Source organism: Salmo trutta, chromosome 31 (assembly GCF_901001165.1).
Source record: "Salmo trutta chromosome 31, fSalTru1.1, whole genome shotgun sequence".
Lineage (NCBI taxonomy): Eukaryota > Metazoa > Chordata > Actinopteri > Salmoniformes > Salmonidae > Salmo > Salmo trutta.
Window position 1 is genome coordinate 19,257,081 of NC_042987.1, and position 12,401 is coordinate 19,269,481.

Genomic DNA, 12,401 nt, shown 5'->3' on the forward strand with positions numbered 1-12,401 from the left:
TTCCAGACGATCGTTACAGAACTACCCACCACAACTGGATCAAGCAGCGTGCTCGGGAGGAGATGAACACCTGGTCTCGTCAGGAGTGGCTGGGGAGGAAAGACTGGACATGGGGCCAGGTGATCGAAAGATATTGGAGCCTACCCAGGAAGAACGAGAGGCAGCCCCAAAACATTTTTTGGGGGGGGCACACGTGTAGTTCGGCTGGACCAGGGGTGAGGCCTGAGTCAACTACCCATGCTTTTCAGGTGCCTGCCTCTCGCACTCTCTCTCCAGTACGTCCTGTTCCTGCTCCCCGCACTAGCCTGAAGGTGTGTGTTACTAGTCTGGCGTCTCCAAAGCCAGTCCCACGCATCAGGCCTACAGTGCACATTCCCCGTCCAGAGCTTCCGACGACAGTTCCCCGTCCTGAGCTTCCGGCGACAGTTCCCCGTCCTGAGCTTCCGGCGACAGTTCCCTGTCCTGAGCTTCCGGCGACAGTTTACAGTCCGGAGCCGACAGAGACGGCCGACAGTCCGGAGCCGACAGAGACGGCCGACAGTCCGGAGCCGACAGAGACGGCCGACAGTCCGGAGCCAACAGAGACGGCCGACAGTCCGGAGCCGACAGAGACGGCCGACAGTCCGGAGCCGACAGAGACGGCCGACAGTCCAGAGCCGACAGAGACGGCCGACAGTCCGGAGCCAACAGAGACGCTCCTCAGCCCGGAGCCTCCAGTGGGTCTCTCCAGCCTGGTCTATCCTGTGCCTCCTCCCAGGACCAGGCCTCCCGTGAGTCTCTCCAGCCTGGTCTGTCCTGTGCCTCCTCCCAGGACCAGGCCTCCTGTGGGTCTCCCCAGCCTGGTGAGTCCTGTGCCTGCGCCCAGAGCCAGGCCTCCTTCATGTCTCCCTAGCCTGGTGAATCCTGGGCCAGAGCTGCCAGAGCCGCCCGCCAGTCCGGAGCCGCCAGAGCCGCCCGCCAGTCCGGAGCCGCCAGAGCCACCCACCAGCCTGGTGAGTCCTGTGCCTGCGCCCAGAGCCAGGCCTCCTTCATGTCTCCCCAGCCTGGTGAATCCTGGGCCAGAGCTGCCAGAGCCGCCCGCCTGTCCGGAGCCGCCAGAGCCGCCCGCCTGTCCGGAGCCACCAGAGCCGCCCGCCAGCCGGGCGCAGCCAGAGCCGCTTTTATGGTAGAGTGGCCAGAAGGCTTTTATGGTAGAATGGCCAGAAGGAAGCCACTCCTCAGTAAAAGGCACATGACAGCCCGCTTGGAGTTTGCCAAAAGGCACCTATTGGAATCAGACCATGAGAAGCAGGAGTCTCTGGTCTGATGAAAACAAGATTGAACTCTTTGGCCTGAATGCCAAGTGTCACTTCTGGAAGAAACCTGGCACCATCCCTACGGTGAAGCATGGTGGTAGCAGCATCATGCTGTGGGGATGTTTTTCAGCGGCAGGATTGGGAGAATAGTCAGGATCAAGGGAAAGATGAACGGGGCAAAGTACAGAGAGATCCTTGACGAAAACCTGCTCCAGAGCGCTCAGGACCTCAGACTGGGGCGAAGGTTCATCCTCCAACAGGACAACAACCCTAAGCACACAGCCAACGCAGGATTGGCTTCGGGACAAGTCTCTGAATTTCCTTGAGTGATCCAGACAGAGCCCAGACTTAAACCCGATCTAACATCTCTGAAGAGACCTGAAAATATCTGTGCAGCGACGCTCCCCATCCAACCTTACAACGCTTAAGAGGATCTGCAGAGAAGAATGGGAGAAACTCCCCAAATACAGGGGTGCCAAGCTTGTAGAGTCATACTTAACAAGACTTGAGTCTGTAATCGCTGCTAAAGGTGCTTCAAAAAAGTAGTGAGTAAAGGGTCTGAATACTTATGTAAAAGTGATATTTCCATTATTTATTTTTAATACATTTGCAAAAATTTTGAAAACCCCGTTTTTGCTTTGTCATTATGTTGTATTGTGTGTCGATTGATGAGGGTGAAAAACAATTTAATCCCTTTTAGAATAAGGCTGTAATGTAACAAAATGTGGAAAATGTCCAAGGGTCTGAATACTTTTCGAATGCACTGTATTTGCTGTGCTAGGGATAATGTTTGCTTTATAAATGTTTTATGTTCTAAATCTAGAAAAACATGCAAAAGAAATTTGCCCTGATTCATTTAATAGTGATTTAAAAACAAAACAAAAAGAAGTTTGGAGATTTGTATTACATATTTCAATATTCTAATGTTACAATTAAACAATCAAGGCCTTTGAACACTTGTTGGATAATAATTGTAAAAATGAAATGCCTTTATGGTGTCTGATGGAGTTGACATAAATCTAGTAAGTTTCATTTTATGATTATGATGATTTCTTTAATTAAGAGGCTGTTCCTTTACATGGTGTGATAGCTGATACTTTGGTCTATGAAAATACATATGAGAAAACTTTTACGGATGCATCATTGAGAGCATCCTGTCGGGCTGTATTACCACCTGGTACGGCAACTGCACCGTCCACAATCACAGGGTTCTCCAGAGGGTGACTCAGTCTGCCCAACGCATCGCAGGGGGTACACTGTCTGCCCCCCAGGACATCTACAGCACCTGGTGCCACAGGAAGGCCAAGAAGATCATCAAGGACCTCAGAGCCACCCGAGCCACAGCCTGTTCACCCTGCTACCATCCAGAAGGCGAGGTCAATATTGGTGCATCAAAGCTTGGACAGGAATGCTGAAAAACAGATTTTATCTCAAGGCCATCAAGCTATTTCATAGTCACCACCAATGTTCCCTCTAAACTGCGCACGGGCGCGCAGTAACCCTGAGACTGCCCCGCAGAACGCAGAATAAATATCAGCCCAGGGAGAGAAGCAGTAGATTGAACTTCACACAATTTACTAGAGTTTTCCCTTTTAGTTAACACTATCAACATTTTCCTTTACTGTGGCAAATGTGATCGAATCAATGCAATATTAGTCACTTTCAATGCAACATTCCTGAAACAAAACGAACTACAGAAGAGATTGTGTTGTAGGCACAACACATCAGAGTAGGATTCTATTGTGCACGACTCAGCCGGTACTCTACACAGACTGGTGCTGCATAACCAGTAGGCTAATACGAAAATAGACCATTGCCATATATGGATATGTGCTATTTACTTTGAACTGAAAGGTTTACAGCTGTGGACGTGAGTCGATGAGCTTGTTTTGAGATCAAAGCAAGAGCTGCATGTAGCCACTTGTGCACACTTTGTTCATATCCTTTGTTAGTTAGTAACTTATTAGCCCAGTTATAGATAATGTGTAGTCAGCAATAGGGGAGTGATTGCTTCCTGCATGAGCACAAAACGTGTACATTTCTAGACCTATTTGAAAAGCAAGTCATAAAGAGCTTTTTTTTGTCTTAAAGGAGCAGTGTTGTATTTTGAGACAGGCTTGAATAAATTCTGTAGCCAATAGACAGTGTAGCATAATTTGTCTGATTCTCTGTAGTAATGGGATGGGAATAATTATGCATTTTATTTTGTAAAGTGGTTTCTTGCATCAAACAACACAACAACAAGTTCAGTCACCTCCTTGTCTGAAGGACAATTGGATAAACAGATTAATGTCAAGCCCTGCATATTTTCTTTCAAAAGTCTCATGGAGCGTAGGCTTACATTGAACTGCTACTGTAGGCTGAATGATAGAACAGCTATTTCCATTTAAAAAATGGGATGCATTTTCTCCATTGTTTTTGATGGTAGACCAGTCTGGAAGGCCTACATTATGATCAAATAGCCACAGTAGCCTACTTGGCCACTGTTATAGCTGTAACTTAAAGCAGGTACAGCCTCAGTGTTCACAGAACTTTCACAAGGTTCCAGTTTGAGCTCAGCAGACCTGAGATTTGATCAGTGCCAATAATTTTTTTAGGGAACATTGGTCACCACTAGCTGGCCTCCGCCCAGTACCCTGCCCTGAACTTTAGTCACTAGCCGGGCTACCACCCGGTTACTCTACCATGCACCTTAGATGCTGCTACCCTATGTACATAATTAATGAACACTGGTCACTTTAATAATGTTCACATACTGTTATACCCACTTCATATGCAAATACTGTATTCTAGTCAAGGCCTATTCTATTTAACTTGTACAGATACTATTCTTCAGATATACTACATATTCTATCATATTGTCTATACATTCCATCAAATATATATATATTTATATTTATACTCTGGACTCCGACATTGCTCGTCCTAATTTTTCTATATTTCTTAATTCAATTCTTGAACTTTTTAGATTTGTGTGTATTGTTAGATATTACTGTGCTATGGAGCTAGGAAAACAAGCATTTTGCTACACCCGCAATAACATCTGCTAATCAGTTGAAGGTTATTCAGTTGTACAACTGACTAGGTATCTCCCTTTCCCTTTAAATATGTGTATGCAACCAATCACATTTGATTTGATTTGAAGTTTACCAACAGCGACTGAATTTAGAGCAAAACTCTCTGGATAGTACTGCCACTCTCAGGAAAGATACTGCAATGGCAGACTACAGAAGGGACAAGGTGTCCGTGAAAGCCTCTAGATCAGGGTTCTCCAACCCTGTTCCTGGAGAGCAGCTATGTACCATCCTGTAGGTTTTCACTCCAACCCTAATCTACCACACCTGATTTTAATAATTAGCTGGTTGATAAGCACCAGGTCAATTACAACTGGGGTTTGAGCGAAAACCTACAGGAGGGTAACTCTCCAGGAGTTTGAGACTCCTGCACTAGATAGTGCAGTTCGTCATGAAATAGTGTCTTCCTATCCATATACATCCACTGGTAGGAGAAGAGCAGCGACTCACCTGAGTGAATTTCTCAGTGACCCCGTGTGTGCGGTCCATCAGTTTACACGGGGCGATTATGTCCATCTCTGCGGACGGGAGGGCCACCAGGGGGTCCAGCCTGTATTCAAGTGGGTTGACCTGTGTCATGTGACTAAAGGTTTGGAAGCGGATAAGGTTCGGGTCAGACGTGGTGTCAGATGTAACATTACGCAGGCTGGACTTCATACAGGTCATTCCGCCTGAGAAGGAATAAATGTTGATGATAATGTTAGACTTAGAAGTCTAGGCTTACTCCCTGTTTATTTCCTTGCCAGCGACATAGAGTTGAAGGCAATTTGTGCATGATACAATACATAGTGATGTTGAACAGATGGAACATTATTGTAAGACAAGGATTAATCAATTACATGATTTATGAGCTCCTCTTTCATCCTCAAATGTCTCCATACAGCTCCTGACAGCCCCGCCTTTTTTATGTGTCCCATACATGTCCTCAATCTGTCCTGTCCCTTCACCTGCCCTTGCCCGTGCCCCTGCCCCCCATCCTTATCTCTGTCCTCTGCCCATGACCCCTATCTCCTGTTGTCGTCTCTGTCTCCTACTCTACCTGTGCTGCTGGGCCGCGTCTGGAGCTTCCCGTGCCAGCTAGCCCGTCCCCTCAGGGTCTTGATGCCGTCCACGGAGGAGGCGTGCCGCAGGCTGCAGAGGCTCTCACAGGAGTGGCTGGACGTCACGATGCAGTTGGAGCCACATTCCTCATCCATCCGGAGGCAGTGCAGCCTGGGGGAGGACTGGGAGAATCCCTGGGACAGGGCTGGGGGAGCATTGGATGTGTCTGTGGAGGGCAAGATGGACTCACCTATAAACACATATGAAATAAGTAAGCATTAAATAAGTAAATGAGAATGTGTTCTCAGTCAACTTACCTGGTAAAATAAGGGTAAAATAAATCAAAATCAAATTAACATATGACAGCCTCTGCATTGTCAGGGACTAACTGCACTCCTCCAGCGGTGTAGGAGGCCACAAGACTGAAGGCCATTTAGCTAACACTTTCATCTAAAGTGACTTAAAGGCTGTGAATGCATACGTTTTAGTACATGTGACCACAGTGGGAAACAAACCCACACCCTGGTGTTGCTCCCACCATGCTCTTACCAACTGAGCCACAAAGGACCACTCACCTCCCAGCAGGGCACTCTGGTCCTCATCCCGGAGTAGTAGCCCGGTGCCACCCAGACGCTGGCGCTCTGGCAAGGACAGCAGCTTTTTCAGCGCCACAGACTCATGACCCAGAGCAAGGAGGTCCCGCTGGTGGCCCAGCTCGGTGTCGTTCTCCAGGGACTGTTTACTCCTGCTGAGGGGGCGGACCAAGATGGAGGGCAGGCGAAACCTATTCCGACGTTCTGCACGTCAAAGGGGAAAGGTGGGCGAGCACAGTTTCTGAATACACTACACCATAACAATGTCATTAAAATACTTTCATCTCTAAGATTTTACAGGAAAATCTGTGGACCCTACTCATTTACACACAGAGGATGTGCTTTGCTTACTTAGGGTCAGCCAGGGGATGGGCAACTTGTGGTTGAGCTCTCTAGTTGGGGACCTGAGAATATGTGGATCAGTGGGAAGCTCGAAGTTGAGGATGAAAATGATCACCAAGCCCGCCTCATTTTTCACTGGCACCACATCGATTTTACAGGAGAAACACACACCTGGACACACACACACACACACACATCACCACCAGTGAGCAAACATGATTGTATTTTAACCGTGCATACCAAAGTTCTCCTCTAGAGGGAGACACACAACATCAGATGAGAGCTGCATTGGTCTGCCATGGAGTGGGTTTCCTCAAGGATACAATATTTACATTAAGGAAATATATCAATCCTTTAAATTGTCCGTCCTATGAGTATCTTCTCAATCTTTCTCTATCTCTGTTAGTGAATGAATGTCAGTCAGTGCTGTTTATCAGTGAGTTGTCACAGAGTACATCTTAGATAGATGAAAATAATGTTGCAGTGAAAGAAATAAAGTATTTATTGTTATCACTCAATATTCAGGATAGAACTATAGACTGCGTAATATTGTAAGCATGTCTTGTGATGTAACTAGGTGAGTAACTCCTACCCATCCCGTCTCAGTCCAACTGTGTCGGGTGACAGTGATACCAACCTTGTAGAGAGCTAAAGCTTTACCAGGAGCCAAACTAATCTGGCTTCCCCTGGGAGAACGGGAGAGGAGGGATAGGAGAGCAAGATAAAGTGAAAGAGAGAGAGAGGGGGGGTTAGGGAGAGCGAGGGGATTAGAGAGAGGGAGAGAGAGTGGGAGAGAGATTGAGCGAGAGAGGGAGAGGGTAGTAGGGAGAGCGAGGGGATTAGAGAGAGTGAGAGAGAGAGAGAGAGGGGGGGAGAGATTGAGCGAGAGAGGGAGAGGGTAGTAGGGAGAGCGAGGGGATTAGGGAGAGCAAGAGGGAGAGAGAGGGGGGGGCATGGAGGGCACTGACTGACTGTGTAGGTATGGGGAGGAGGTAGTCAGAAAACGCTGTAGCATGAAGGACACAGGACAGGCCTGACAGGGACAGTACTGAGGACAGGAAGAACATTCTGAATTATCACCCCTCCTGGATTAGAGCTCTAACATGGCCCCTTATTCTACCTTAATTCATCTCAGTGATATCATACAGTCATCTACCGTACTGAAAAACCATCTGCTACTGAACCCTTTGTTCTGGGCACACCACATCTATAATCCACACAGATTTACAGGCATATTGGATTGGCTAAATCACCTTTGACATGTGGTGCACACCTGAGAACACCATTAACTGCTAGATCATAACCATGGTGACCCTATCAAAAACTGAGTGAAGCTACACAAAGGATTTGACTGAAATCATTGGCTGGAATTATAAGAGTCCAAGTGGAAAAAGTGACCCAAATAAACCGGTACAAAAAATGTAAACATACGTTAGTATAATGTATAACATATTTTTTTGTTCCCGCAGGAGATATTACAACTGCCTTGTCCTTGGTTCTTAATCTGGGGCAATAAGGAAACAAGATCATAGTTTACATGAAGAACATAAGCACCATATAAACCAAAATAAATTATAGGATTATATCCCGGAAAAGATTACCCCCCCACCATCTCTCTCTCTCCCTGTCTTTCTCTCCCTCTGTCTTTCTCTCCTTCTCAGTCATTCTCTCCCCCCTTCTCTTCCATCCTTCCACCCTCCCTCCCTCATCATCACAAACGGTGAATTACTCATTGGAGATGTCTCTTTCTCTTCTTAAAGTATTTACATATTAGCTTGAGGAGAGAGCTGAACTATTGGTCTGTTTGTGCCGCTACTATCTTATCTCAGTCTGCAATAACACAGCCAGGGGACAGCTGAGCTTTTCAGACTGCTTAAAATCGGAACAGGACCAGAGATGCCTGACAGAATGATGGACATACCTGTTAGACTCATCCAGTGGTGGAAAAAGTACCCAACTGTCATACTTAAGTAAAAGTAAAGATACCCTGTTAGAAAATGACTCAAGTAAAAGTCACCCAGTATAATTCTACTTGAGTAAAAGTCTAAAAGTATTTGGTTTAAAATATCCTTAAGTATTAAAAGTAAAAGTATACATGCTTTCAAAATCCTTTTAAGCAAACCAGATGGCACCATTTTCTAGTTTTTTTAATTTAGGGAAAGCCACAGGCACACTCCAACATTCAGACATCATTTACAAACGAAGCATGTTTGTTTAGTGAGTCCCCCAGATCAGAGTCCGTAGGGATGACCAGGGATATTTGGTTGACACGGGTGTGAATTGGACTATTTTCCTGTCCTGCTAAGCATTCAAAATGTAACAAGTACTTTTGGGTGTCAATGAAAATGTATGGAGTATAAAGTACAATATTTTCTTAAGGAATATAGTGAAGTAAAAGTAAAAGTAGTCAAAAATATAAATAGTAAAGTAAAGTACAGATACCTAAAAAACTACTTAAGTAGTACTTTAAAGTATTTTTGCTTAAGTACTTTACACCACTGCCAATAAAACTGCTCATCCAGCCTGCATGAATATGTATCATTAAGTGATGGCGGAAGAATGACAAGTCAATGACAGACAGATCACATTCCAGCAGTTCCCAAAGCAGATAAGGAGTTGAGATTGAGTCTGTCTGATACAGTATATATTCACAAATCTAAATTCATCACATGTGTAGATACTGCAGTAGATCATTGAGTGAGTGCTAAGGATTGATACTAGGTGTGGATACTGTTCATGAAGATGACCCTGAAGGGTTTGGCAGAACAGAGCTAGTATTTGGGAGGTATTATATACCCCCTTACGAGTCCTGGTCAAAAGTGGTGCACTATATAGGGAATGGGGTGCCATTTGGGATGTAGCCCTACCCACTGGGCACACACTGGTTGAATCAACGTTGTTTTCACGTCATGTCAATTAAATTATCTTGAACCAACGTGGAATAAATGTTGAATTGACGTCTGTGCCCAGTGGTTAGTATCTACTAGAGAGGAAATGAGTCTTGGGGATAATTGGACAATGAATGTAAATAAAAGACTGGTTCTGCTCTCAGAGGAGAATCACCTTATTGATCTGTGGAACTCATCATTGTTCTCACAGAGAAGAATTAGACGAGAGGCTAGGACTGTGGCCCGAAAGGAAATAACAAGTCCCACGCAATGAGAAGTACCTAAAACAACAATTACTTTGTGTGAGGTCCCCTATTGATTACATAAGAGGAAAGGAAAACTAATCTCTATACAATTAACTCTAAAACAGATTTTAAAGCTAATCCACCTTTGGCCTAGCAACAAAATCCCACAGAATCACTGTTTCACTTGAACAATAGTCAAACATAGCATGATTCAGTTTGGATTATGAGAATACCTTTTACAAAAATATAGCACCAATGACCACTGTACCAATCCTTAATTCAGAAATGTATAGTTATTTTATAGCAAAAAAAAACAGTCCCACCATTGGAAGTCAGCTATACGTGTGAACACATCTATGAAAAGTCAGACATGAGTAATGTACACTCATAATAGCCATTCACAATGCCCTGTAAGTCATCATCACTAATAATAACCTTAGGAGTCAGCCAGTAATAGATCAGTGAGATGTACAGTGGGGTCAGCCCTTAACCATAGAATATTAATATGCTTGATGTGTGTCTAACACTTTTTTTTAAAATGTAAACTTTATTTAACTAGGCAAGTCAGTTAATAACAAATTCTTATTTATAATAACAGCCTTCACCAGCCAGACCCGGATGACATTGGGCCAATTGTGCGCCACCCTATGGAACTCCCAATCACGGCCAGTTGTGATACAGCCTGGATTCAAACCAGGGTGTCTGTAGTGACGCCTCAAGCACTGAGATGCAGTGCCTTAGACCGCTGCGCCACTCATGAGCCTCCTCTTCTACAGTATGTAACCAACATCATACTGAGCCTACTGTGGCAGGTGTGTGATTATCTCTGATGTTATTGTATGCTTATCATGATCTGCATACAGTATACCATGTGTCTCAACACACACAATATCAATTCAGGCATAACCATTGAGCGTTCTGTGTGTGTTTATTATAAAGCTGAATGTCAAAATGGTCAAGTGAACCAAAGAGAGTCACAAAGGGGAGAGAGGCAATAATGGAGACCCATGGGGTTAGACTGGGGACTGATCAGATCATCATCAGACCTAAATTACAGCAGGGTCCCAGGTCTTGCTCACTCTCAATTTCAATTTAAGGGCTTTATTGGCATTGGAAACATATGTTTACATTGCCAAAGCAATGAAATAGATAATAAACAAAAGTTAAATAAACAATACAAAATTAACAGTAAACATTTCAAATTATGTATATATAGACAGTGCTGTGTCTCACTCTATTTAACCAGGTAGGTTGACTGAGAACACATTCTCATTTACAGCAACAACCTGGGGAATAGTTACAGGGGTGAGGAGAGGGATGAGTGAGTCATTTGGAAGCTGGGGTTGATTAAGGGTCCATGATGGTAGGAGGGCCAGATTGGGAATTTAGCCAGGACACCAGGGTTAACACCCCTACTCTTACAATCAGTGCCACAAGCTCTTTAGTGACCACAGAGTCAGCTGTTTAACATCCCATCCGAAAGACAGCACCCTACACAGGGCAATGTCCACAATCATTACCCAGAGGAAAGGGTGCCTCCTACTGGCCCTCCAACACCACTTCCAGCAGCATCTGGTCTCCCATCCAGGGACCAACTCTGCTTAGCTTCAGAAGCAAGCTAGCAGTGGGATGCAGGGTGGTATGCTGCTCTCTATAGATAGATAAAATAACTGAGATATAGGATGGGGCTAAACCAAGCCTAGCCTTAATTAATTGATTCATACAATTTTATTTATTCTAAAAGTGACTGATATCCAATGTAGAGAAGCTAAAATAGGTGAGGCTTATTTGATCGAATAGAAGTTTCATAATGCTTAAGTCGTTATGAGTGTATTGATATGTTTTCTACAAAAGACCATTGGCTAGAATGTTCCCACATCTTGCCTCCTCGCGCCTGCCTTTCACTTTTGCGGACATGTATTTCCATTGTTAGAGCGGTCAGTTGATCATCTTGTCACTATAATATATCATCTTTGGTAGTCATATTTGATCTGGTCAAATGTCAAAATATTACCACTTGTCCTGGAACTCACCTATCATAACCACCACTGAAAATGTAATCAATGCTGTGTGTCTTTGTATGTGTCTTGCATATTGTAAATAGGTGCATGCTCCCATCCACGGTCCCTCAATGGACTACTCCTGGGCCAGGGTGAGTAATGCCAACCAGTCAGTGCCGTGCTGGCACATGTCCCTTGTGAATTAGCTGTGAATCCTAATCTCTGATTGGCTATGTTCAAGCGTGTAGTTACTGTTGGCTTCCATGACTGTATGATGACAGTCTCTCTCTCTCTCTGTGACGAGAGGGGCCTGGAGCTGATCTACGCTGCCATGCCTAGAGTCTAGACCTTGCACTCAGCATTCAAATTACACAACGCTGTAAGGATCAACGCTGGTAGAGATGAGAAGCAGGTACAGGGAGTGAGTGAACGTTTAATCGCAACGGACATGGAACAGGACAGGACAGCATCTGGACATGAACACATAACGACATTAATGCTGACACAGGGAACAAACGGGGAAGCAGACAGTTATAGACGGGGCAATCAATAAAGGGAAGGAGTCCAGGTGAGTTCAATGAGCGCTGCTGCGCGTAATGATGGTGACAGGTGTGCGTAATGAAGAGCAGCCTGGCGCCCTCGAGCGCCAGGTAGGCGTGACAGTACCCACCCGGCCTCCCACCTGGGTGAGCTGACGGGCCGGCCGAGGCATGGGCGCTGGACAAGCCGGCTGGGGCGTAGAAGCCCGACGAACCGGCTGAGGCGTGGGAGCCCGGCAATCCCGCCGAGGCATGGGAGCCTGACGATCCCACTGAGGCGTGGGAGCCTGATGGGCCGGCTGAAGCATGACATGGGGTGGGCGCTTGCCAAGCCCACCGAGGCAAGACGACCCATCAAGCCAGCTAAGGCGTGGAAGCCCGACG

At 45.6% G+C, this 12,401-nt stretch overlaps 1 protein-coding gene across 1 annotated transcript in view; it reads right to left on the reverse strand.

Annotated features, from left to right (window-relative positions):
• LOC115169690 (potassium voltage-gated channel subfamily H member 6-like) overlaps positions 1-12,401 on the reverse strand; it is a 74,962-nt gene that overhangs the window by 43,322 nt on the left and 19,239 nt on the right. Inside the window, exons 3-6 of the mRNA XM_029725579.1 lie at positions 6,355-6,516; positions 5,986-6,207; positions 5,409-5,660; positions 4,820-5,040 (exon numbers count right to left, since the gene is read on the reverse strand). Coding sequence (XP_029581439.1) covers positions 4,820-5,040; positions 5,409-5,660; positions 5,986-6,207; positions 6,355-6,516 — 857 coding nt within the window. The remainder of the gene's footprint in view (positions 1-4,819; positions 5,041-5,408; positions 5,661-5,985; positions 6,208-6,354; positions 6,517-12,401) is intronic.